Source organism: Salvelinus namaycush, chromosome 25 (assembly GCF_016432855.1).
Source record: "Salvelinus namaycush isolate Seneca chromosome 25, SaNama_1.0, whole genome shotgun sequence".
Taxonomy (NCBI): Eukaryota; Metazoa; Chordata; class Actinopteri; order Salmoniformes; family Salmonidae; genus Salvelinus; species Salvelinus namaycush.
In genome coordinates, this window is record NC_052331.1 from 23516567 (window position 1) to 23541333 (window position 24767).

A 24767-nucleotide genomic window follows, 5' to 3' on the forward strand; every position below is an offset into this window, starting at 1 on the left:
GGGACCAGCACCGTTGCTGATTATACAGGATTAGCATTGAAAACATGGCCAACGGTCCGGAAATCCAGTAATGACGTGGCTGTAGATTATGTTCAAAACACCTAAAATAAATGAATAGAATGACAGTAAAGCAGTTATGCTACAGCATGTGTTCGCTGAGTAGTTATCTGAAATTCACTTTGATGGTGAGCTTTTTGTGCTGCAACCATTCACTCCCAGTCATTACGAATACGGAAGCTGGTCTCAAAGACTAATGGGATATTAGAATCCTCTTATCTTAACCTGTATATTTTTATTCTATCTTTTACTTCCTGGCATGAGTGCACTCAAAATGGCTGCCAGTCCACCCATTATGCCATCATTGACTTGAATGAAGACGCCCTTTCTGTTCATTATATTTTTATGTGTATAATATACTCAGTATGTTCCTTGCACTTCATCTCATTTTATGGTACAGTGTGTTTATGCTGTAAGACAAATGACTTGGAATCCACAAAAATACTTTTTTTTGCCAAGAAGAGAAAATTAGTTTCAAATGATCATAACTCTTCAACGGGATGTAAGTGATTATTTAGGTGGATAACCTTTATTGCAAACAGTACACTCTCCAGGCAAAGGCTTTGTATTCACCCTTGTGTTATTCACTGTTCTTTCCAGCTCTGATCTATACAACCAATGCCCTATGATTTAGATAGGTGTAGATCAGTGCTTCAAAGCTAGCAGTGGACTCTCATTATTCACTCCTCAAGACTATTCAAGAAATTCATTCAGAGTCCTGCATGATCAAATCTCAGATCATAAATCATATCTGTGAAGGAAGGTTTTTACATCCTTGTGTTTGGGATTTTTTGGTTATGGATTCATCCATCTACTTTGGACTAGTGCTTTAACGCGGTCCCGGGTATTCCATACACGGTGCACTACTTTTGACCAGAGGGCCAAAGGTAGTGCACTATATAGGGAATAGGGTGCCATTTGGGATTCAGCCTTTGAGTGCTGCTTCCATAACCTGGAGAAGCCCTCAGGAGCCCTGGCTCCCAGCAAGTCCAACCAGCAGGTCCATCATGGCTGCACCGGTCCAGAAGGAGAGGCTAGACAATAGATGATTGGGCAAAGATCAGACATAATGAGGCCCAGATGGCCAGGACACAGTCCAAGGATGGAGGAACAGCATCTCACTAGCCAAGCTGGCATTCCCATGGACACCACAGGGATAGCTAGCAACAACGAATGGTTTAAAGAACATGTTTTTATTTATTTATTTAACCTTTATTTAACTAGGCAAGTCAGTTAAGAACAAATTCTTATTTACAATGACGGCCTACGAAAAGGCAAAAGACCTCCTGCGGGGACGGGGGCTGAGATAAAAAATAAAAATAACATAAAAGTATAGGACAAAACACACATCACGACAAGAGAGACAACACAACACTACATAAAGACAGACCTAAGACAACAACATAGCAAGGCAGCAAGACATGACAACACAACATGGTAGCTACACAACATGACAACAACATGGTAGCAACACAACATGGTAGCAGCACAAAACATGGCACAAACATTATTGGGCACAGACAACAGCACAAAGGGCAAGAAGGTAGAGACAACAATACATCACGCAAAGCAGCCACAACTGTCAATAAGAGTGTCTATGATTGAGTCTTTGAATGGAGAGATTGAGATAAAACTGTCCAGTTTGAGTGTTTGTTGCAGCTCGTTCCAGTCGCTAACTGCAGCGAACTAAAAAGACGAGCGACCCAGGGATGTGTGTGCTTTGGGGACCTTTAACAGAATGTGACTGGCAGAACGGGTGTTGTATGTGGAGGATGAGGGCTGCAGTAGATATCTCAGATAGGGGGGAGTGAGGCCTAAGAGGGTTTTATAAATAAGCATCAACCAGTGGGTCTTGCGACGGGAATACAGAGATGACCAGTTTACAGAGGAGTATAGAGTGCAGTGATGTGTCCTATAAGGAGCATTGGTGGCAAATCTGATGGCCGAATGGTAAAGAACATCTAGCCGCTCGAGAGCACCCTTACCTGCTGATCTATAAATTATGTCTCCGTATTCTAGCATGGGTAGGATGGTCATCTGAATCAGGGTTAGTTTGGCAGCTGGGGTGAAAGAGGAGTGATTACGATAGAGCAAACCAAGTCTAGATTTAACTTTAGCCTGCAGCTTTGATATGTGCTGAGAGAAGGACAGTGTACTGTCTAGCCAAACTCCCAAGTACTTGTATGAGGTGACTACCTCAAGCACTAAACCCTCAGAGGTATTAATCACACCTGTGGGGAGAGGGGCATTCTTCTTACCAAACCACATTACCTTTGTTTTGGAGGTGACCAGAACAAGGTTACGGGTAGAGAAAGCTTGTTGGACACTTAAGAAAGCTTTGTTGTAGAGCATTTAACACAAAATCCGGGGAGGGGCCAGCTGAGTATAAGACTGTATCATCTGCATATAAATGTATGAGAGAGCTTCCTACTGCCTGAGCTATGTTGTTGATGTAAATTGAGAAGAGCGTGGGGCCTAGGATTGAGCCTTGGGGTACTGAAACAGCAGATTTTCGGACTTTATACACTGCACTCTTGGAGAGAGGTAGTTAGCAAACCAGGCCAAAGACCCCTCAGAGACACCAATATTCCTTAGCCGGCCCACAAGAATGGAATGGTCTACCGTGTCAAAAGCTTTGGCCAAGTCAATAAAAATAGCATCACAACATTGCTTAGAATCAAGGGCAATGGTGACATCATTGAGGACCTTTAAGGTTGCACTGACACATACATAACCTGAGCGGAAACCAGATTGCATATTTTATTTTTATTTTTTATTTCACCTTTATTTAACCAGGTAAGCTAGTTGAGAACAAGTTCTTATTTACAACTGCGACCTGGCCAAGATAAAGCAAAGCAGTGCAACACAAACAACAACACAGAGTTACACATGGAATAAACAAGCGTACAGTCAATAACACAATATAAAAAAAGAAAGTCTATATACAGTGTGTGCAAATGGCGTGAGGAGGTAGGCAATAAATAGGCCATAGTAGTGAGGTAATTATAATTTAGCAGTGATAAATGGATAATGGAGTGATAAATTAGCAGATGATGATGTGCAAGTAGAGATACTGGTGTGCAAAAGAGCAGAAAAGTAAATAAAAACAATATAGGGATGAGGTAAGTAGATTGGGTGGGCTATTTACAGATGGACTATGTACAGCTGCAGCGATCGGTTAGCTGCTCAGATAGCTGATGTTTAAAGTTAGTGAGGGAAATATAAATCTCCAGCTTCAGCGATTTTTGCAGTTCGTTCCAGTCATTGGCAGCATAGAACTGGAAGGAAAGGCGGCCAAAGTAGGTGTTTGGGGATGACCCGTGCGATATACCTGCTGGAGCGCGTGCTACGGGTGGGTGTTGTTATCGTGACCAGTGAGCTGAGATAAGGCGGAGCTTTACCTAGCATAGACTTATAGATGACCTGGAGCCAGTGGGTCTGGCGACGAATATGTAGCGAGGGCCAGCTGACTAGAGCATACAGGTCGCTGTGGTGGGTGGTATAAAGGGCTTTGGTGACAAAACGGATGGCACTGTGATAGACTGCATCCAGTTTGCTGAGTAGAGTATTGGAAGCTATTTTGTAGATGACATCGCCGAAGTCGGGGATTGGTAGGATAGTCAGTTTTACTAGGGTAAGTTTGGCGGCGTGAGTGAAGGAGGCTTTGTTGCGAAATAGAAAGCCAATTCTAGATTTGATTTTGGATTGGAGATGTTTAATATGAGTCTGGAAGGAGAGTATAGTCTAGCCAGCCACCTAGATATGTGTAGTTGTCCACATATTCTAGGTCAGAACTGTCCAGGGTAGTGATGCTTGTCGGGCGGGTGGGTGCGGGCAGCGAACGGTTGAAAAGCATGCATTTGGTTTTACTGCGGTTTAAGAGCACTTGGAGGCCACAGAAGGAGTGTTGTATGGCATTGAAGCTTGTTTGGAGGTTAGTTAACACAGTGTCCGAAGAAGGGCCAGATGTATACAGAATGGTGTCGTCTGCGTAGAGGTCGATCACCCGCAGCAAGAGCGACATCATTGATATATACAGAGAAAAGAGTCAGCCCGAGAATTGAACCCTGCGGCACCCCCATAGAGACTGCCAGAGGTCCGGACAACAGGCCTTCCGATTTGACACACTGAACTCTGTCTGCGAAGTAGTTGGTGAACCAGGCGAGGCAATCATTTGAGAAACCAAGTCTATTGAGTCTGCCGATAAGAATACGATGATTGACAGAGTCGAAAGCCTTGGCCAGGTCGATGAAGACGGCTGCACAGTACTGTCTTTTATCGATGGCGGTTATGATATCATTTAGTACCTTGAGCGTGGCTGAGTTGCACCCGTGACCAGCTCGGAAACCGGATTGCACAGCAGAGAAGGTACGGTGGGATTCGAAATGGTCATAGTGATCTGTTTATTAACTTGGCTTTCGAAGACTTTAGAGAGGCAGGGCAGGATGGATATAGGTCTAGAACAGTTTGGGTCTAGAGTGTCACCCCCATTGAAGAGGGGGATGACCGCAGTAGCTTTCCAATCTTTAGGGATCTCGGACGATACGAAAGAAAAGTTGAACAGACTGGTAATAGGGGTTGCAACAATGAAGAGGGGGAAGACCGCGGTAGCTTTCCAATCTTTAGGGATCTCGGACGATACGAAAGAGAAGTTGAACAGACTGGTAATAGGGGTTGCAACAATGGCGGATTTGTAGCGGGGCAGGGGGAAATGAGGGAGAAGCATCGGGGATAGTCGCATTAAAAGCGGTGGGAGATGAAGAAATGTTGGACGGGCAAGGAGGCATGGCTGAGTCAAATAGGAATCCTGACTTAAGGAAGTGGTGATTAAAGAGCTCAGCCATGTGCTTCTTGTCAGTAACAACCACATCATCAACTTTAAGGGACATGGGCAGCTGTGAGGAGGAGGGTTTATTCTCCAGGTCTTTAATCGTTTTCCAGAACTTCTTGGGGTTAGACCCACAGAGAGAGAATGCTCCTTAAAGTAACTAACTTTGGCATTCCGGATAGCCTGAGTGCACTTATTTCTCATTTGCCTGAATGAGAGCCAGTCAGCCAAATGCAATTCTTGAGGTGGAGTAACTCTGCAAGATCACGGTCGAACCAGGGGCTGAACCTGTTTTTCATTCTAATTTTCTTTAAGGGGGTGTGTTTGTTAACAATACCACTGAAAATATCAAAAAAAGAAGGTCCAAGAATTTTCGACAGAGGGGATCAAGCTGATTCTATACCATTTTACAGAGGCCAGTTCATGAAGGAAGGCTTGCTCATTAAAGTTTTTTAGAAAGCGTCTATGACAAATCAGGAAAGGTCGTTTCACTGAGCAGCCATTACGAACATCTGATAGGCCAAAATGGAAACCTGGGTAAAGCTTGGGTTAGGTGGAGACTGAGAGTAGTAGAATATCACACAATAAAGTTATCTGTGGCTTAATGTTCTATTGATAGAAAATATAACGAAGAGAAACTATTATGAATACTTTTTTTTACAATCCAGTTATTTTCAGCTAATTAAAAATACCATAAAAACACTGGATATTGGTCAATATAACCACAGACGATGCAATCTCTATTGCACTCCAGACTGCCCTTTCACACCTGGACTAAAGGAACACCAATGTGAGAATGCTATTCATTGACTACAGCTCAGCGTTCAACACCATAGTGCCCTCAATGCCCATCACTAAGCTAAGGACCCTGGGACTAAACACCTCCCTCTGCAACTGGATGGATCCTGGACTTCCTGACGGGCCGCCCCCAGGTGGGAAGGGTAGGTAACAACACATCCGCCACGCTGATCCTCAACACGGGTGCCCCTCAGGGGTGCGTGCTCAGTCCCCTCCTGTACTCCCTGTTCACTCATGACTGCACGGCCAGGCAAGACTCCAACATCATCATTAAGTTTGCTGATGACACAACAGTGGTAGGCCTGATCACAGACAACAATGAGACAGCCTATAGGGAGGAGGCTAGAGACCTGACCGTGTGGTGCCAGGACAACAACCTCTCAATGTGATCAAGAGAAAGGAGATGATTGTGGATTACAGGAAAAGCACGCCCCCATTCTCATCAACGGGGCTGTAGTGGAACAGGTTGAGAGCTTCAAGTTCCTTGGCGTCCACATCACCAACAAACTAACATGGTCCAAGCACACCAAGACAGTCGTGAAGAGGGCACGACAAAATCTATTCCCTCTCAGGAGACTGAAAAGATTTGGCATGGGTCCTCAGATCCTCAAAAGGTTTTACAGCTGCACCATTGAGAGCATCCTGACGGTTGCATCACTGCCTGGTATGGCAACTGCTCTGCCTCCGACTGCAATGCACTACAGAGGGTAGTGCGTACGGCCCAGTACATCACCGGGGCCAAGCTTCCTGCCATCCAGGACCTCTATACCAGGCGGTGTCAGAGACTCCAGAGACTCCAGCCACCCTAGTCATAGACTGCTCTCTCTGCTACCGCACGGCAAGCGTTACCGGAGCGCCAAGTCTAGGTCCAAGAGGCTTCTAAACAGCTTCTACCCCCATGCCATAAGACTCCTGAACATCTAATCAAATGGCTACCCAGACTATTTGCTTTGCCCCCCCCCACGCTGTTGCTACTCTCTTATTATCGATGCATAGACACTTTAATAACTCTACCTACATGTACATATTACCTCAATTACCTCGACACTGACGCACCCGCACATTGACTCTGTACCGGTACCCCCTGTATATAGCTCTGCTGTTGTTATTTATTGCTGCTCTTTAAATATTTGTTATTCTTATCTCTTTCTTTTTTTAGGTATTTTCTTAAAACTGCATTGTTGGTTAAGGACTTGTAAGTAAAAATTTCACCTGTTGTACTCGGCGCATGTGACAAATAACATTTAATTTGATTTGAATATAATACAATGAATCTAAATGGGGTAGTCTACAATCCGAAAGGTGTCTTACAGCACTAGTAAAATCCTTAAGGATAATAACCCTATTCAAATAGGCCTACGTGTGAAGTTGAAGTAGATAAACATTGTAGTAGGGTTACTAGAAAACAAACAAGAACAGTTAATCCCATTTCAGTACATCTATTATTATTTGCAACTCAAAGTCCATGCGGTCTATAATAATATTAAATGGCAGAGGTTAATGCCAGTCTAATAAATGTTATATTTTCCAATTCTTTAAAAGTAGGCTGTAGGGTTGTCTGCAGACAAGCATTTCAGCGAACACTAATTTGCTTCGAACACCCACGACAGGAATGTCACCACAAGTCAAAGGTGAAACCAACACAAAGTACAGTGTGAGGAGAGGAATGAGCCCTGAGCATTATTTTCTTTCAGCCATCACCAATTATAAACACAGCTTTTGCCAATTTCTAGCGCCTTCTTCAGGTTTGACATTTAAATTGTCAACCCACTTAATACTGCCGTCTCCTGAAGGAAGCTCCCTGCTGACAGAGACCCGGTAACTACTGAGAGGTGGTTGGAAATCTGTAACATTATATGAGCTCTTTTTTGAAATAGAGAGAGAGAGTGTGTGTGTCTTGGTGTGTGTGTCTTGGTGTGTGTGTCTTTGTGTGTGTGTGTGTGTGTCTTGGCGTGTGTGTCTTTGTGTGTGTGTGTGTGTGTCTTGGCGTGTGTGTGTGTGTGTGTGTGTGTGTGTGTGTGTGTGTGTGTGTGTGTGTGTGTGTGTGTGTGTGTGTGTGTGTGTGTGTGTGTGTGTGTGTGTGTGTGTGTGTGTGTGTGTGTCCTGATGTGTGTGCTTGGTGTGTGTGTGTGTGTGTGTGTGCGTGCACATGTTTCATTATATTCTTCTAATGTGTAGAAGTTTATTTTGCAAAAAAGTCTCTGAAGTCCCCACAAGAGATCAGACATTAGCACAGGAAGATAAATAATATATGGGAAAGTGTTGTTCTTGACAACTGAAGCTTGCAATTCCAAAGAAAAGTACTACTTGCACTGTCTCCAAAAAGAGGCAGAGATGGAGGGTCTGGGGAGCAGTCTGTTATTTAGCTGTCTCCCAAATTAAAGCCATCTCTGCCAGCTAGCTCTCCTATTGGCTCACAGAACCTGACAGCCGCCAAGGCAGGGAAGGAAGACTGTGACTAATTGTGTCTGCTCTCCACAATCCAGAAAGTAAATACCAAGGAACACACATAAATATTCATAATAAGGCATACGGATTGACTCCCGCTCTTGAAAAATGTCCAAAGTGGTGCAACTGACAGGGAGCCTTTGTCAAAGGATAACATGATCATTAGATTCCAAACACCTACAGCTTCTGACTAAACAAATACTTTGAGGGAGAAAAAGCACACAATTGAATGCATATTATTGAACTCTCTGCAATAATATGAATATGTATTGATCATGTATATTTTAAACACTACAAAAATATAATGGGTTTTCAAATTGCTTGTGATTTTATGGTGTCCTTATCCACATTACATATCACCTATTTTAGGTGCATGTATAACAATTGTAGGAGATTTGTGCAGGTGTAGATCCATAGGGGGGGCATGTTCTGATGGGTGGCATTGTTTTATAGAACTGTTCCATCAATATGTTGGTTGCGTCTCAAATAGCACCCTATTTCCTAAGTAGTGTAGTATCGTAAGTGCATAGTTCCATAACCTTGATCACATACACTCTGGATTTTGTTTTGCAGTCTCTGCCATAATCTCTAAGGCCCAATTACTAGCAACCAGGTTCCCTTGTCTTACTGTGGCTAAACTAACCCAATTACAGTCATTCCCATCTCATTTTTAGACTTACGCTCTCGCTATGGAGGCTCTTTGAGGGATAAACGTGACATATATATCTTGATGCCACTAAAATATAATATTGCATAAATGACAAGATTCTATAATATTCTCCTCTGTACTCAGGTTTACAGGATGTCCTTCCAGAATTCCTCCGGAACCGTTTTGTGGAGGCTGCTCTCAGCTACGTGGCATGCAACTCTGAGGGGGAGCTTTTGTGTCGTAACAATGACTGCTGGTGCCGCTGCTCTGCCAAGTTCCCTGATTGTAACTGCCCCTTGGCTGATATCAAAGTCATGGAGGAAAATCTGCACAAAAGCAAGGAATCCTGGACCAACTTCAACACTGAATTCATGGAATCAGGTGGGCTATTTGTTTGTTATGTGTTATTCATTTCCGTCAAGCTGTATTTGAAAGCTATTGGGAGGAGCAGGACACAGGTGTGCTATAAAATGCGCAAGATCAATAAAAAAAAACTAACCAGTTTTCCCAAAATGGCTACAACCATTTTGCTCAATATCAACAAACAGCTAGCTAATGCTGTGAATATGTACAACTAGATGTACTGGTGCCTCTCAGGCTGTTCAAGTTATTGATTGGGGACAACTTTACTGAAAAATGTGATCGTTTCTCTTGAGTGTGTTTGTAATCTTGTATAGTTGTATTTGTAAATTGTGAATATGCAGGGCTCCCTTGAAAAAGAGACATTGGTCTCAATGGGACTTAAATGTAAAAAAGAAAAACAGAAGAAGAAAAACAAGTGTAGTTTGACATTGGAGGCAGGTAGTGTTCCCCATTGCAATGTTTTCTCTAATGTCTATCTGCGAGAGGGCTTCTCTCCATCTGTTGGATTCTGTGTGATATAGAAAGTGCATACTGAGTGATGTTTTGAAAGCACAGGCATGCTCCCTTAATTCCCTGAACATCATTTTGACAATACCTGACTTAGCAATATCAGAGCACCTCTCGCATTGCATAACAACCTCTCGCATTGTTATAAGATGCTGCGTTGTTGACAGGCTACTGAAAGGAGGAATAAGTTCCTCATAATTGCAGCACATTCTTGTTCTGCTGACATTGTTTTTGTCTGAAGCCTAACTTAAGCAATTTGTCATGAAAATGAGCACATTGCCCCTTTCATTCTTTTAGATGGTTGAGTGTCAAAATAAGTAATGCGCAAAAAATATCATAAAAGGCACATGCACACACACACACACTCAAACACCTTAACCCAAGCTGAAAAATGTATGATGTACAATACAGAGGGAGGAAGTGATCTAAGCACTAAGCATTTTTAATGGGGCAAAGTGTTTGTCTTTTCATGGCTCTCCACTTGCCACAGAGAGCAAAGCATCCAAGGCTCAGTGCGGCTGGTTAGAGTCTGCATGCGAGGTTGAGCTGCAGCAGTTCTAGTGAGATTAGTTGATAAATAATGTGGCGAGGAAAAACTTGAAATTGGTGGGAAGTGCTGGCACATCAAATATTTCGCCCAGCCAAGGAATGATCCAAACAGAGAGATAAATCCTGTCTCCGTCTCCAAAGCACCCCCAAATATCTTTAACTGTAGGCCTTCACTCATCAAAATGCATGTGGGTCTTTCTATAAACTAGCATAACAGTGAGGATTTCCTACACTGGACAACTTGTTACAGATGTCATTGACAATAATCTGCAAAAATGTTTAATGTCATTACATTAAGATATAAGGGACGATAATGGCTACATTCAATAAAATTCATGAGTTGGTTTAAAACCAATGTTTAACCCTTTATCATGGTTGGTGTCTTGATGGATTTGTCCAAAATCATGTGACATAAAACATGACTTTTCTGTCCTTGTATTTATGGCTGTGTAAGTTGTCGTTATATCATATATGTGACGCGTATGTCGCGTGTCACTACTTCACAGGAGAGCCATTTGAACGTTTCTTGACAGAAATGCCTTCTGGAACATTTGAACTTTCATGTGCCTTAATAACAAACGTAATGCCATCTGTAAATACGAATAAAATTGTTAAATTATGACCCTAGTTGGTTTAGCCACAGAAAAAGACAACAACCTTCCTGCTAGCCATGATTGGTAATGATAATGAGTGGGTTGGACATGCCCAAAGATGAGTTCGGATTGGTCTGCCATGTAGCACGCTTCTGTCTATTTGAGCTGGTCAGTATGTGTACAGTAGGTAATCCTGTCTAGTCCTGCATTGTAGAACTGTATAAGTGTTGCTCTCCATTTTCTGAAGGACCGAGTTTTGAAATCAGTGGAATTAGAGTATGATAGATAAGGAGATGGTGAAAACACCTGTCTCCGGGTTAAGTCTTCAAACTAAGGGCAACCATGGCATCTGCTACAGAGGGAGAAGCGTCCATCCATGTAAGATAGTCTAGCTAGCTACATTTTCAGATATTAAACTTTTCTAATTTTGTCAGAAAGTCGTTTTCATTTCAAGTTAAAGAGAACTGTTAGATAGGGCTGGGCGATATGGCCAAAATATCATATCATGGTATTTTTCAAATTTTTGACGGTATGATGGTATTTGACTGTATTTTATGTTTTTGATTAATAAAAGTTCTAAATTTGCTTTATGAGTAGTGTGTGACCCTAGGGTGGCAACACATATATTCTAAATTATTTCAATGGGTCTTTCTTCATTGGGATTGTTTTATACTGTTCAATTCAACTTCAACCTAAAATAATTTCCTGCATTTCCATCAATTTCTGCATTTCCTGCACTCATTTGAGATCATTTCCACACTGCCACGATATGGGCAAACATACTAGTCCTTATTTTTAACCAAATGTTGGAATTGTGATTTAGGTCACTTTTGGAATCGTGGAAATAGAATGTTTATTATAATTATATAGTTAGAATATAAATAATAGTGGGCACTTTGAATACAGTGTTGTTTGACATGACAACGAATGAAAATGCCATGGACGAGTTATTATGACAGGGTAGGAACCAAAGTGATGTTAAGTGTTTCCTAGGTGACCCTATAATCTTTGGCTACATTAAATCTTTCTTCATATAGCCAACATGCTTCGCCTATTCCTCTTTGATTTAGAAGATACTGTTGCACAAACAACATGCTGATTTAGGCCTCCACCAGCACTGCTATCAGGCTATATTAGCTAGCTACATTTGCTCTGACTCAATACTTTTATTAGCTAGTTAGCTAGCCAGCCAGCTAACTAGCGATTAGCATTAGTGGCTAACACGATTTAGCTTAACTTGCTATGGAAATACATACTAGCTGTTTGCAGATGTAAGAATCACAAACTAATATTTTAATTATAGAACGCTTGTGGATTTATATTAAGATCAAACATTGTCATCAACATTGTTGCATGTGGTGCATTGACCATGCAGACTGAACGAGTGACAGGGGGTGGGACTAGGTCTGTGTGGAAAGAGAGAGAGAGCGGAGAGGGATGACTCAAGTAGCGGAGTAAATTATAAAAATGGACATTACACGCGGCATATCACATTTAACAAACCAAACATTAAAATAACGTTATAGAAGGTAAAGTAAAAACCCAAACCAGTCCGTGTATCAATATCGGTATATAGTAAAATACGGTATACCGCCCAGCCCTACTGTTAGCTAGCTAGCTAACGTTAGCTGGCTGGCTCGCTAGCTATCTCTGTAGTAATATTAGTAATATCTCACAGCCATTTTCTTTGCTAGTTAAAAAGTGTAATTCAATTGTTGAAAGCATTACAGTTGCAGTCACCAATGCTCTGGATAACATAAAAACAGCCTAACCAGCTCTGCTAGGGTGAGTAAAATGGTCAGTGAGCTGTTCTCTCATTTTGTGTCTGGAAGTAACGTAAACTCACCCCATTCTGTACAAATGTGCGCAACCGCAACATTCAAACGAGGCTACATAGACAACTAATGGGACTGTAGCGACTGTGTTGACTTCAAAATCGGGGGTGTGATCTAGGTTTCTATTCAAGCGTCGATCGACATGGTAATGGCTCTATAGTATTGGATAAAAGTTGAAAAAATTGACTCTCTGTTACATCTTGACGTGTCATGTCGTAACGTACAGCACGCATAAAGCAACTATTTCTGTCTTACAATCTCTCTCCACCAGGTGTAGCACTTCTCTCATCATTTAAAAACAAGAAATGGACAGTGACGGGGGTAATGGGGGGATACCTAGTCATTTTTTGCGTCATCATTGCATGCGATCATCATTCTCAATGCCGCTGTTTACTTCTAAGATCACTTTAGCACCGCCCAAGAAACCCGATTCAAATTCGACACAAACCTTCAAATAGGTATGTAATGACACATTATATCAACTCTTTATAGTGTTTTATTTACATTTTAGAGGCGTTAAGGTGATAAGTTGGACAGATCGAGTGAAAAAAAGTAGTTTTCCCATACATCTCCTCTCCTTCTCACTATCACGCATTAGTTTCGCTTCCCCACCCGCCATTTTTAAAAAGACCCCGAAGGAACTCATTGCCTTCTTGAATTATGCAGAAACGGGCAGCGTGAAGGTCTCCGCATGAATTCTGTTGGAAAGGGGAGAAATTGTGCTTTACAATGGTATTGAAATTACAGTTGATCTGGAAGTATTACGTTTTTGGGGCGCTAAAATAAGTTCAATTGTACGGACCAAGGCGATGTACGAGTTTACGTTAGCTTTAACAAGTGACTCCACTATGCAAGTAACCATTTCAATATAATGTTAATGATGTCACTGCGACAACTGTTGATAGAAGTAGCTGGTAAATTTGCTCTGGTTAATTACTCTGATTTCAGAGTACTCTCGTTTGAGTGTGCAAGAGTGCAGAATATCTGACGAATTTAAGAACGCTCAACACCTGTTGAATATGGCCGGTGTCAGTAAACTTTGGCAAAAAAGCTTAACTAAGTTGTTGCCAGCAGCACAGTTGCAGTCCCCAACGCTCTGGATAACATAAAAACAGCGTAACCAGCTCCGCTAGGGCGAGTAAAATGGTCAGTGAGCTGTTCTCTCATTTTTGTCTGGAAGTAGCTGTTACGGAGTCTAGTTGATAGGTAATCGACTAGCTGGACTGTTCCCCAGACTCCACGCGTAGGGATTTGTACAATGCTTAACAAGGCTGTTGAACTTGACATTGGTGTCTGTCTTTATTCCCTTATCCAACCTAACATACAGAAACTTGGTATCAGAAGTGGCTCGGAAAACACACGTTTGTTAATTTTGTAGCTAAGTACAGTATAGGCGCAGATACGTTCCATATGCGAACACACACCGTTTCCTACTCACAACACTGATCAACTCGTTGTTAGCTGGCTAGCTAGCATCACTACCTACCTCCATGACTGAAGGGAAAGGCATCTCCTATTCCATTGCTATGGCAGCGAACATTCCGCCACCAAATCACATGGTTCTCACAGGGGACTGGAATACTAATTGGGACAACTTCAGGGATGAATTCGAGGACTATGCGCTGGCGACCGGTCTACATGAGAAACCCAACGAGGTACAAGCGGCAACTCTGAGGAGTTTAATGGGCAGCGAATGCAGGCATATCTACCGGCACAATCTCACCCTCACGGCACGACAACAGTGTGATGCAAAGGCTATATTGGATGCATTGGAGAATTACTTCAAACCCGCCAGAAACGTCATTTACGAGCGGTTCGTTTTCGGAAGCTGCAAACAGGAAGAGGGTGAGTCAGTACACAACTTTGTAACCCGTTTGAGAGAGAAATCCGCCACTTGTGAATACGGGGGATTGAAAGATGAATTGATTCGTGACAAAATAGTACTGGGAATTGCAAATGAGAATACGCGCCGGCGTCTACTGAGAGAGAGAGGCTTAACATTAGTAACTGCCATCGAAATGTGCCGCACTGCTGAAGTCACTGACATGAGAATGAGAGCAATGGAAACGGAAACCCCACGCTCCGACGTTGATACTGTTCACGCTGTTGCTAGGCAGACATTCAGACAAAACCAATCGAGGCAGAGTAATTCACCACGAACGGTGAACACAGAGAGCCCCGTAGATGTAAATACTGTGGGAATACACACACACGTGGCAAAGAGCACTGCCCTGCCTACGGAAAACCATGCAGAGCTTGTGGAACTAATAATCACTTTGCAAAAGTGTGTCTCAAAAGCAAAAGAAGGGTGAGTGAGGGCAAGATTCACTGTGTTGATGATGTTACTCAATGTTCAGAGCTGAACAGTGAAAGGGACATTTACATGCATGAATCCATTGGGGCTGTACACTCAAGAGGGAAGAAATGGTTTGTGACACTACGATTACACAACAAGCAACAACAATGTCAACTGGATTCGGGTGCTACATGCAACGTAATGAGCTACAAAGACAAAATCAATCTGGCACCTGACACACATCTATTGCCCAGCGATACTAGACTAAAGCTGTACTCAGGAGAACTAATGAGCTCTATGGGCACCTTTGAGACCGAATGTGTTATTCGGGGACGCAAACACAAGCTGGAGTTTGAGATTGTGAAAACCAGTCAAAATCCTCTCCTCTCAGGCTCCACATGCGAACGCCTGGGACTGATGCAGTTCACTGTACCAAATGACCTGCACATTGTGGATCATGTCCAGCATGGACCCCTGTCCAAAGAACAACTACTCAGCAGATATGACGATGTATTCAACATGCCCGTTGAATCAGTGCCTGGGGAGGTACACTTTGAAGTGGATGAGAGCATCACTCCAGTCCAGTGTGCTCCTCGCAATGTGCCCATTGCAATGAAAGTGGCTGTGAAGGCCCAGCTGGACAAGTATGAGGCCGATGGCCACATGACATCTGTGACTGAACCAACTGACTGGATTAGCAATATGGTCATAGTGAAAAAACCAGAGAAGCTGAGGGTCTGCATCGACCCAAAGCATCTGAACCAAGCACTGAAACGATCCCACTACATCATGCCGACACTAGAGGATGTCCTCTATAAGCTTCCCAAGGCCAGGATTTTCACCTTGGTGGATGCCCGAGATGCATTCCTTCAATGCAAGCTGGACGAAGAAAGCAGCTTCATGACTACCTTCTGGACCCCCTGGGGTCGGAAACGCTGGCTCAAGCTCCCGTTTGGTGTCTCAGTGGCGCCTGAGGTATACCAACGCAAGCAGCACGAGTTACTGGCTGGGCTCAAGGGCATTGAACCCATCGCCGATGATATCCTGATCGTAGGCTGTGGTGAAACAGACGAAGAAGCAGAACGCGACCACGATGTGAAGCTTCTGGCACTGATGGAGCGCTGCCGATCAGTTAAGCTTCGTCTTGGCCTGAAGAAGCTGCAGTTCAAGGTGAAAGACGTCCACTTCCATGGCCACATTCTCTCGGCAAAAGGCCTGAAGCCGGACCCAGACAAGGTCCAAGCGATCCTCGACATGCCAAACCCGTCTGATGCAAAAGGAGTACAGCGTCTCATCGGCTTTGCAAACTATCTTGCAAAGTTGATGCCACACCTATCAGCAGTCTGTGAGCCTCTGCGCCGGTTGCTGGACAAAGACACACCGTGGCACTGGCTACCCAAGCACGAGGCCGCAGTGCAGGAGATGAAATCTCTGGCTTCATCCATGCCAGTGTTGCGCTACTACGACGTCACGAAGCCTGTCACAATCCAGAGCGACTCTAGCCAAAGGGGACTTGGATGCTGCCTTATGCAGGAAGGCCAGCCCGTTGCGTTTGCCTCGAGAGCGCTCACCCCCACCGAACAAAACTATGCACAAATTGAGAAAGAGTGCCTCAGCATCATCTTCTCCTGCCAGCGATTCCATCACTACTTATATGGTCGAGAGCTGGTCACCGCTGAAACTGACCACAAACCACTCATTTCCATATTCAGTAAACCTCTCCTCAATGCGCCCAAGAGGCTTCAAAGCATGCTCCTGACTCTGCAAAACTACAGCCTGAAGGTCATTTACAAGCCAGGACCAGAGATGTACATCAGCGACACACTGAGCAGGGCAACAGCACAACGTACAGGTCGAGGCACTGCCTATCAGCGGCAGGCCATCTGTTCGCTACAGCAGGAACAACAAGATGTTCAACAGATCAATCAGGCAGACTACTTAAACGTCACAGATCACCGCCTAGCCCAGATCAGGCAACATACTGACAAGGACGAACACCTACAGTCACTGAAGTCCATGGCTCTCGCAGGTTGGCCATATCTGAAAGAGGAGACACCTTTCACAGTGAGAGAATACTGGACCTTTCGAGATGAGATCAGTGTGCAAAATGGCATCTTGTTCAGAGGTCAGAAGGTCATTATTCCCAAATCACTACGTCCAGAGATGCTTACCCGCATACATTCCAGTCACGTTGGAGGTGACGCATGCTACCGCCAGGCTCGTGAAACATTATACTGGCCAAACATGCAAGCAGAAATTAAAGACTTTGTCAGCAACTGTACCACATGCAACGAGTACGCTCATGAACACCAAAAGGAAACCATGATGTCACACGAACTGCCCACAAGGGCCTGGCAAATCATCAGCATGGACTTATTCAGCCACAGACAAAAGGACTATCTTCTCATCGTTGATCATTACTCTGACTTTTGGGAAATTGAACTGCTCCCTGACTTGTCTGCAGAGACGGTCATAAAGCGCTGCAAGGCGCAGTTTGCAAGGCAAGGTCAGCCTGACAAGGTAATCACGGACAATGGCCCACAATTCACTGCACAGTTCAAGCGTTTCGCCTCAGAATGGGAGTTTGACCACGTGACCTCCTCTCCAAGACACCCAAAAGCAAATGGCAAGGCAGAATCAGCTGTCAAGATTGCAAAAAACCTGTTAAACAGGGCCTTGCGCGACAGCAACGACCCATGGAAAGCGATCTTACAGTGGAGGAACACACCCACCGAAAACATGGACAGCAGCCCAGCACAACGCCTTCTGTCCAGACGTCTGAAGACTACTATCCCCGTAGCTAACAAGCTACTTGAGCCCTGCGTCATGGTTGGCGTCACGGACAAACTGCGTCACAGAAAGCAGCTCGCTAAGTGCTTCTACGACCGGACTGCTCGAGACCTACCAGAGCTGGAGGTGGGTGAAACTATAAGGATGAAACCGCTGCCGGGAGACCACACAGGACTTTGGAGGCTGGGCACATGCCTACAGAGAGTTGCACCACGTTCTTACCTGGTGGATGTTGGTGGCTCCCTCTATCGTCGCAATCGGGTGGATCTGCGCGTAGCAGAGCAGACAAACCAGAACATGCCATACACTCACCTAGATGAGCTGGATCACAGTCCAGGCCTAAGGGTAAGGGGTGCAGAATTGAGACATGAGCCAACTGAAGGTGAGGCTTCTACCCCACCAAACTCTCCAGCTCGTGGCCCTAATCCTACACCTGTCAGAGCCAATACTTACTCACGGGTGGGTCGGCTGTGCAAGCCACCGGACAGGCTTACTCTGTAAGCAAGAGACTTAACTTGTTGTCTGTTAATTTAAAAAAAAAAAAAAAAAAAAAAAAAAGGAAGATGACAACTAAAGTAAAAAGAAAATGTCATGCTTTTCAATTGTTATGACTTGACTGTTAAGAACTCAATGTTATGCCGTTATGTTTGCACTTTCTATTGAAAAGGATGATGTTACGGAGTCTAGTTGATAGGTAATCGACTAGCTGGACTGTTCCCCAGACTCCACGCGTAGGGATTTGTACAATGCTTAACAAGGCTGTTGAACTTGACATTGGTGTCTGTCTTTATTCCCTTATCCAACCTAACATACAGAAACAGTAGCTAGCAAGCTAGCCAACTTTAGCCGGTTAGCTTGGGTGCTTGACTGCTGTTGTTAGGACATAACGCTCGGATTAACCGTTTAAGAGATCGGTGAGGCTAAAGCTTAAGATGGTGTGAATGATGCTGAATGGGTGTAGACAAAGAAGAGCTCTCAGTAGGTGTACCAAAATATTCAAAGGCCATTTTCTCAAAAGTGAGGTTACAAGTTTATCAACTTTCAAAGCAAAATTACTTTCCCATTGTTCCTCAACTGTAGTGTATGATACACCATTTTCTAGCTCTTGAGTCTCTTCTTTTATCCAATGTAAGAAACACCATTTCGAATTTTGCTACATAAGACCGACTCGAGCCAGTTGGTCACATATTAAGTATTAATCAGTTAAATTAGACATTGAACTTGAATCTGGATCCTGCTGTGGGACAGTTTTTGTATAGAGATATCAGAAATGCAGTGTAACTCTGTTACATTTTGTGTCTCTATATGTTATTTGGTGAAAACAGTTTTCATGGGCACACAAATCCAAGATAGTAAATGCGATTGCAAAATCAGATGCTTATAACCGAAAGTCACCTTACCTTGATACTTACTGTAAAACCTAAATTGATACTCTCGTTAACGTGGTTTTTCAATAATTATGCATAATACTTGTTGGATGCACATTTGGTGTCCAGCTGATTAGTTACAGTGTGCAATTGTGTAAATATACTTTTGCGCAGCACCCAGCGCTATTCCTATTAATTATTCTGAATAACAAATACATAAAAAATATATATATTTCACTATTCACAATATGATCTGGTAATGAAATAACATTACAGATATATTTTGTTTTCCATGTTACACCTGCAATTTTAAACAATACAAGGGACTTGAAGTAGCTTTATGTGAACTTGAATTTGGAGTCCAGAAATTCAAGTACTGGAATAGGCCTACCTTGAAAATCTGAAAGTTCCTTCTCGAAATTTGGTTCTCGAAAAGTCCTTGTAATTATTGTGTAAGTTCTCCTGCTCCCTTGCAATTATCCAGGATTTCATTTTTGATCTGTTTTTGTGAGAGTCCAGGAAGTGGAGAGCAACACTTATGCAGTTCTACTGCCACTTCAATTGATGGGTGTTGTGCTACTCTTTTGCGGTAAAACCATGTGTGGTTATTATGAGGACGACAACATCTTAATGTTTGCTTCAACTTGACTTTCCACAGAAATCCTTTCCTAAAAAATGGAACCTGGTTTTTGGTCACTTTCTCATTATAAAAACAGCGATGATGAGATTCAAAGGTGAGATTAATGCTACCGCTAATCATGGCTTTATTATGTGTGCCAATATCGGCTACATAGGCTCCAGAAATATCGCTGTGCATGCATCCAATCTATTTAGTCAGGCAATGTCAACATTATTCTCAAATATATTTAATGTAATAATAATTTCAATATCAATGCATTGGTAAGGTCTAAAAAAAGCATTTTTCTTAAAGTGGTTGTCAAATTTTTGGACACATGCTTTTTGAGGTACTTGAAAATTATAATGAAGTGCTTGAAAAAGTCCCTGAAAGTTCTTGAATTTGACTTGCCAATGTATGTATGAATCCTGCTGAAAGGATGTATAGTCCTAAGCCTATATTGTTATAGGTGGAGTTATGGGAAATTTGCATATATTCACTTTTATACTTTTATTCCTCTAAGTGCACATGTGGAACTGAATGAAAATCCTTTTTATTTTTGTTTCAATCCAATTTAAAAAATGTATCCCAATGTTACACATTGGCCCCATTATTTATAGAAAGACCCATATCTCCTTTGAGCAGATGAAATGGCTAGCTCCAGAGGACTAGGCCAGCCAAGGCAAAGCCTGACTAGAATTATATTTACTCCAGTCATGTATTTTTCATTGTCAGAAAACTAGATGGCTTGGGAATCTGGTAATAATAGGGCCTTTAGTATAAACTGTTATTGCAACTTCTTCGGGATTGGTGTCTCTTCCATGGGACGGTTGAGCTAACGTAGGCTAATGCAATTAGCATGAGGTGGTAAGTAACAAGAACATTTCCCAGGACATAGACATATATGATATTGGCAGAAAGCTTAAATTCTTGTTAATCTAACTGCACTGTCCAATTTACAGTAGCTATTACAGTGAAATAATACCATGCTGTTGTTTGAGGAGAGTGCACAGTTTTGAACATGGTAAGTTATTAATAAACAAATTAGGCATATTTGGGAATGCAATGAGAAATGCAATGCATATTGAGAAATGCAATGGTTCATTCGATCAGTCTAAAACTTTGCACATACACTGCTGCCATCTAGTGGCCAAAATCTAAATTGCAGCTGGGCTGGAATAATACAAAAAAAAGGTTGTTTTTTTCTTTGTATTATCTTTTACCAAATCTATTGTGTTATATTCCTCTACATTCCTTTCACATATCCGCAAACTTCAAAGTGTTTCCTTTCAAATGGTACCAATAATATGCATATCCTTGCTTCTGGGCTTGAGTTATAGGCAGTTAGATTTGTGTATGTAATTGTAGGCGAAAATTGGGGGGGAAAAGGTGGTTTAAGGCTCTGGCAATACAACAAAGACTTGATTGTTTACGTTTAAAAATGCATTGATTGCTGTGACATAATGTTTACACTACAGTACATACTGTATGGACCTTTTTAACGTTGAGTTATACTTATGAACACACAATACTAATTCAAGTAGGAATTGCAAGACTGTAGCCTAATACTTATGTACCACTGCGGACAGTAGTCATTTTCCAAATTAGTTCCTGCTGTTTTTGTTGAGCACAATCATTGAAATGGCTCAGAAAGCCAATGTCACAGGACATCAGGTTGTAATGAATGCATTCGTCAAGTTGAATGAACCTCCGAAGTAAACAAAGCTAGCAAACAAAGCTATGTCGATGTTGATTAAAAAATATAATAATAATAATAATAATAATAATTGAAGGACTAATGTTTCATATATGATGCCTCTCATTAGTGACGCAATTTCTACACAGATTTCTATGACTGACAAAGCAAAACCAATTTCTCACGCTGGCACCCAGGCTACCCCTAATATTAGTTGTATAGTTGTATAGTCAAATGAGCTACACTTTACTGTATGTAAATCTGCAATGTACACACATTACATGAATCTTAACAGGTTTGTTTACCTTAGTGTAGATTTTTTTAATCTGTCAAAAATAATCTGTCAATACCTCTAACTACCATAATAAACAATGTGCAGAAGTGTAAAATCTGCCCATAAATGTCAAGTATTCTCTCAGTGTTAGATTTACTTTTCTTTCGTTATACAGTGCAAATCGCCTAATTGTCACAATGGTTCCATTATGTTAATTAAAACATGCCTTCAAGTAACAGTGAGTTGTTTGATATATGGTACCAACAACAAATAGTCTTGGCACTGCTTCACCATCAATGCCTGCCAGTTGAAATTCCACTGATTTCTTGCCCATTTCTGCCTTTATTACCTCAAAAAAAGCATGGACTGCGAGTGCTTAGATGTGGCACATACACAATTTGAATGCGACAGATTTGTACAAACATGAAAAAGACTTATCCAGAAATTGATTTCTTTGGTTCAATAGCTGGCAACTTCTCCCAACCTTTTTTTGTTATTTTCTTTTATTTATTCATAGGATTACATTTGGCAGTTAATTCATCCTGTCGGACGAACAAAACATCAGATTAACTCTAAAGGCGCCAACATATTTTTATCTTAAAAGCAGCAACGTAGGTCATTTTTGACCTCAATTGGTAATGATTGAGTCTGTCAAGTAGTGGCACATTTCAATATATTAACTTTTTGTAACACAATTTATTGGTTTTCATTCCCCAAAATAAGCATATATTTTAAGATTTTCACACATTTATAGTCAAATTTCATGTTTAAAATGTTACATTTTTTATGTTTTTCATGTTTTGAACAGTTAATTTGATACATGTCACCCATAACAACTTGTGATGGACATTTGTCTGTTAATCATTAAAAGTGTTGTGTTTCTGTGATACTCAGAGGCTGAGAAATTCAGCTCATTAGAAGTACCGGTACGGGGGCCTCCCGAGTGGCTCAGCGGTCTAAGGCATTGCATCGCTGTGCTAGAGGAGTTACTACAGACCTGGGTTCATTCCCGGACTGTGCCATGGCCGGGAGTCCCATAGGACGGCGCACAAATGGCCCAGTGTCGTCCTGTTTAGAGGAGAGTTTGGCCGGGGGGCCTTTACTTGGCTCATCGCACCCTAGCGACTCCTTGTGGTGGGCCGGTGCCTGTAGGCTGACCCAGGTAGCCAATTGAAAAGTGTTTCATCTGACACATTGGTGCAGCTGGCTTCCGGGTTAAGCTGGCAGGTGTTAAGGAGCACGGTTCGGAGGACACATGACTCCATCTTCACCTCACCCAAGCCCATTGGGGAGTTGCAGCGATGAGACAAGATCAAAAAGGGGGGTAGGTAAAAAGCAAAAAAAAGAAGGGAAAAAATAAGTACTTGTACGACCTAGCCACCAATGGAGCATTATAGGCGATAGATTTTGTGCTCTAACTTTGGAACGCTATGGGCTATCAACTCAACTTGGTATAGAGCCATTATTGGAATCTAAATATGTATTTACGTTTATATTTTCATTTTATTTTTTATAGTGGCTGCCATGCCCCCCAGGGGCCAAATCTGGGGTGGCTCCATAGATTTACATCTATATCAATCAATCAAATGTATTTATAAAGGCCTTCTTACATCAGCTGATGTCACAAAGTGCTGTACAGAAACCCAGCCTAAAACCCCAAACAGCAAGCAATGCAGGTGTAGAAGCATGGTGGCTAGGAAAAACTCCCTAGAAAGGCCAGAACCTTGGAAGAAACCTAGAGAGGAACCAGGCTATGAGGGGTGGCCAGTCCTCTTCTAGCTGTGCCGCGTGTAGATTATAACAGAACATGGCCAAGATGTTCAAATGTTCATAGATGACCAGCAGGGTCAAATAATAATAATCATAGTGGTTGTCGAGGGTGCCGACGATACCCCGGGACAGGGCCAAACAGGCAGGATATAACCCCATCCACTTTGCCAAAGCACATCCCCCACACCACTAGAGGGATATCTTCAACCCACTCAAATGACGCACCCCTCCTAGGGACGGCATGGAAGGGCACCAGTAAGCCAGTGACTCAGCCCCTGTAATAGGGTTAGAGGCAGAGAATTCCAGTGGAGAGAGGGGAACCGGCCAGGCAGAGACAGCAAGGGCGGTTCGTTGCTCCAGAGCCTTTTCGTTCACCTTCACACTCCTGGGCCAGACTACACTCAATCATAGGACCTACTGAAGAGATGAGTCTTCATTAAAGACTTAAAGGTTGAGACTGAGTCTGTCTCTCACATAGGTAGGCAGACCATTCCATAAAAATGGAGCTCTATAGGAGCAAGCCCTGCCTCCAGCTGTTTGCTTAAAAATTCTAGGGACAGTAAGGGGGCCTGCGTCTTGTGACCGTAGCATACGTGTTTGTATGTACGGCAGGACCAAATCGGAAAGATAGGTAGGAGCAAGCCCATGTAATGCTTTGTAGGTTAACAGTAAAACCTTGAAATCAGCCCTCGTCTTAACAGGAAGCCAGTGTAGAGAAGCTAGCACTGGAGTAATATGATCACATTTTTGGGTTCTAGTCAAGATTCTAGCAGCCGTGTTTAGCATTAACTGAAGTTTATTTAGTGCTTTATTCGGGTAGCCGGAAAGTAGAGCATTGCAGTAGTCTAACCTAGAAGTGACAAAAGCATGAATGAATTTTTCTGCATCATTTTTGGACAGAAAGTTTCTGATTTTTGCAGTGTTACGTAGATGGAAAAAAGCTGTCCTTGAAACAGTCTTGATATGTTCGTCAAAAGAGAGATCAGGGTCCAGAGTAACACAGAGGTCCTTCACAGTTTTATTTGAGATGACTGTACAACCATCCAGACGAATTGTCAGACTCAACAGAAGATCTCTTTGTTTCTTGGGACCTAGAACAAGCATCTCTGTTTTGTCCGAGTTTAAAAGTAGAACATTCGCAGCCATCCACTTCCTTATGTCTGAAACACAGGCTTCCAGGGAGGGCAATTTTGGGGCTTCACCATGTTTCATCGAAATGTACAGCTGTGTATCATCCGCATAGCAGTGAAAGTTAACATTATGTTTCCGAATGACATCACCAAGAGGTAAAATATATAGTGAAAACAATAGTGGTCCTAAAACGGAGCCTT

General features: G+C 42.6%; 1 protein-coding gene across 1 annotated transcript in view; it reads left to right on the plus strand.

Moving 5' to 3' along the window:
• brinp2 (bone morphogenetic protein/retinoic acid inducible neural-specific 2) overlaps window positions 1-24767 on the plus strand; it is a 76152-nt gene that overhangs the window by 26532 nt on the left and 24853 nt on the right. Inside the window, exon 5 of the mRNA XM_038963965.1 lies at window positions 8925-9161. Within this exon, the coding sequence (XP_038819893.1) occupies window positions 8925-9161 (237 nt within the window). The remainder of the gene's footprint in view (window positions 1-8924; window positions 9162-24767) is intronic.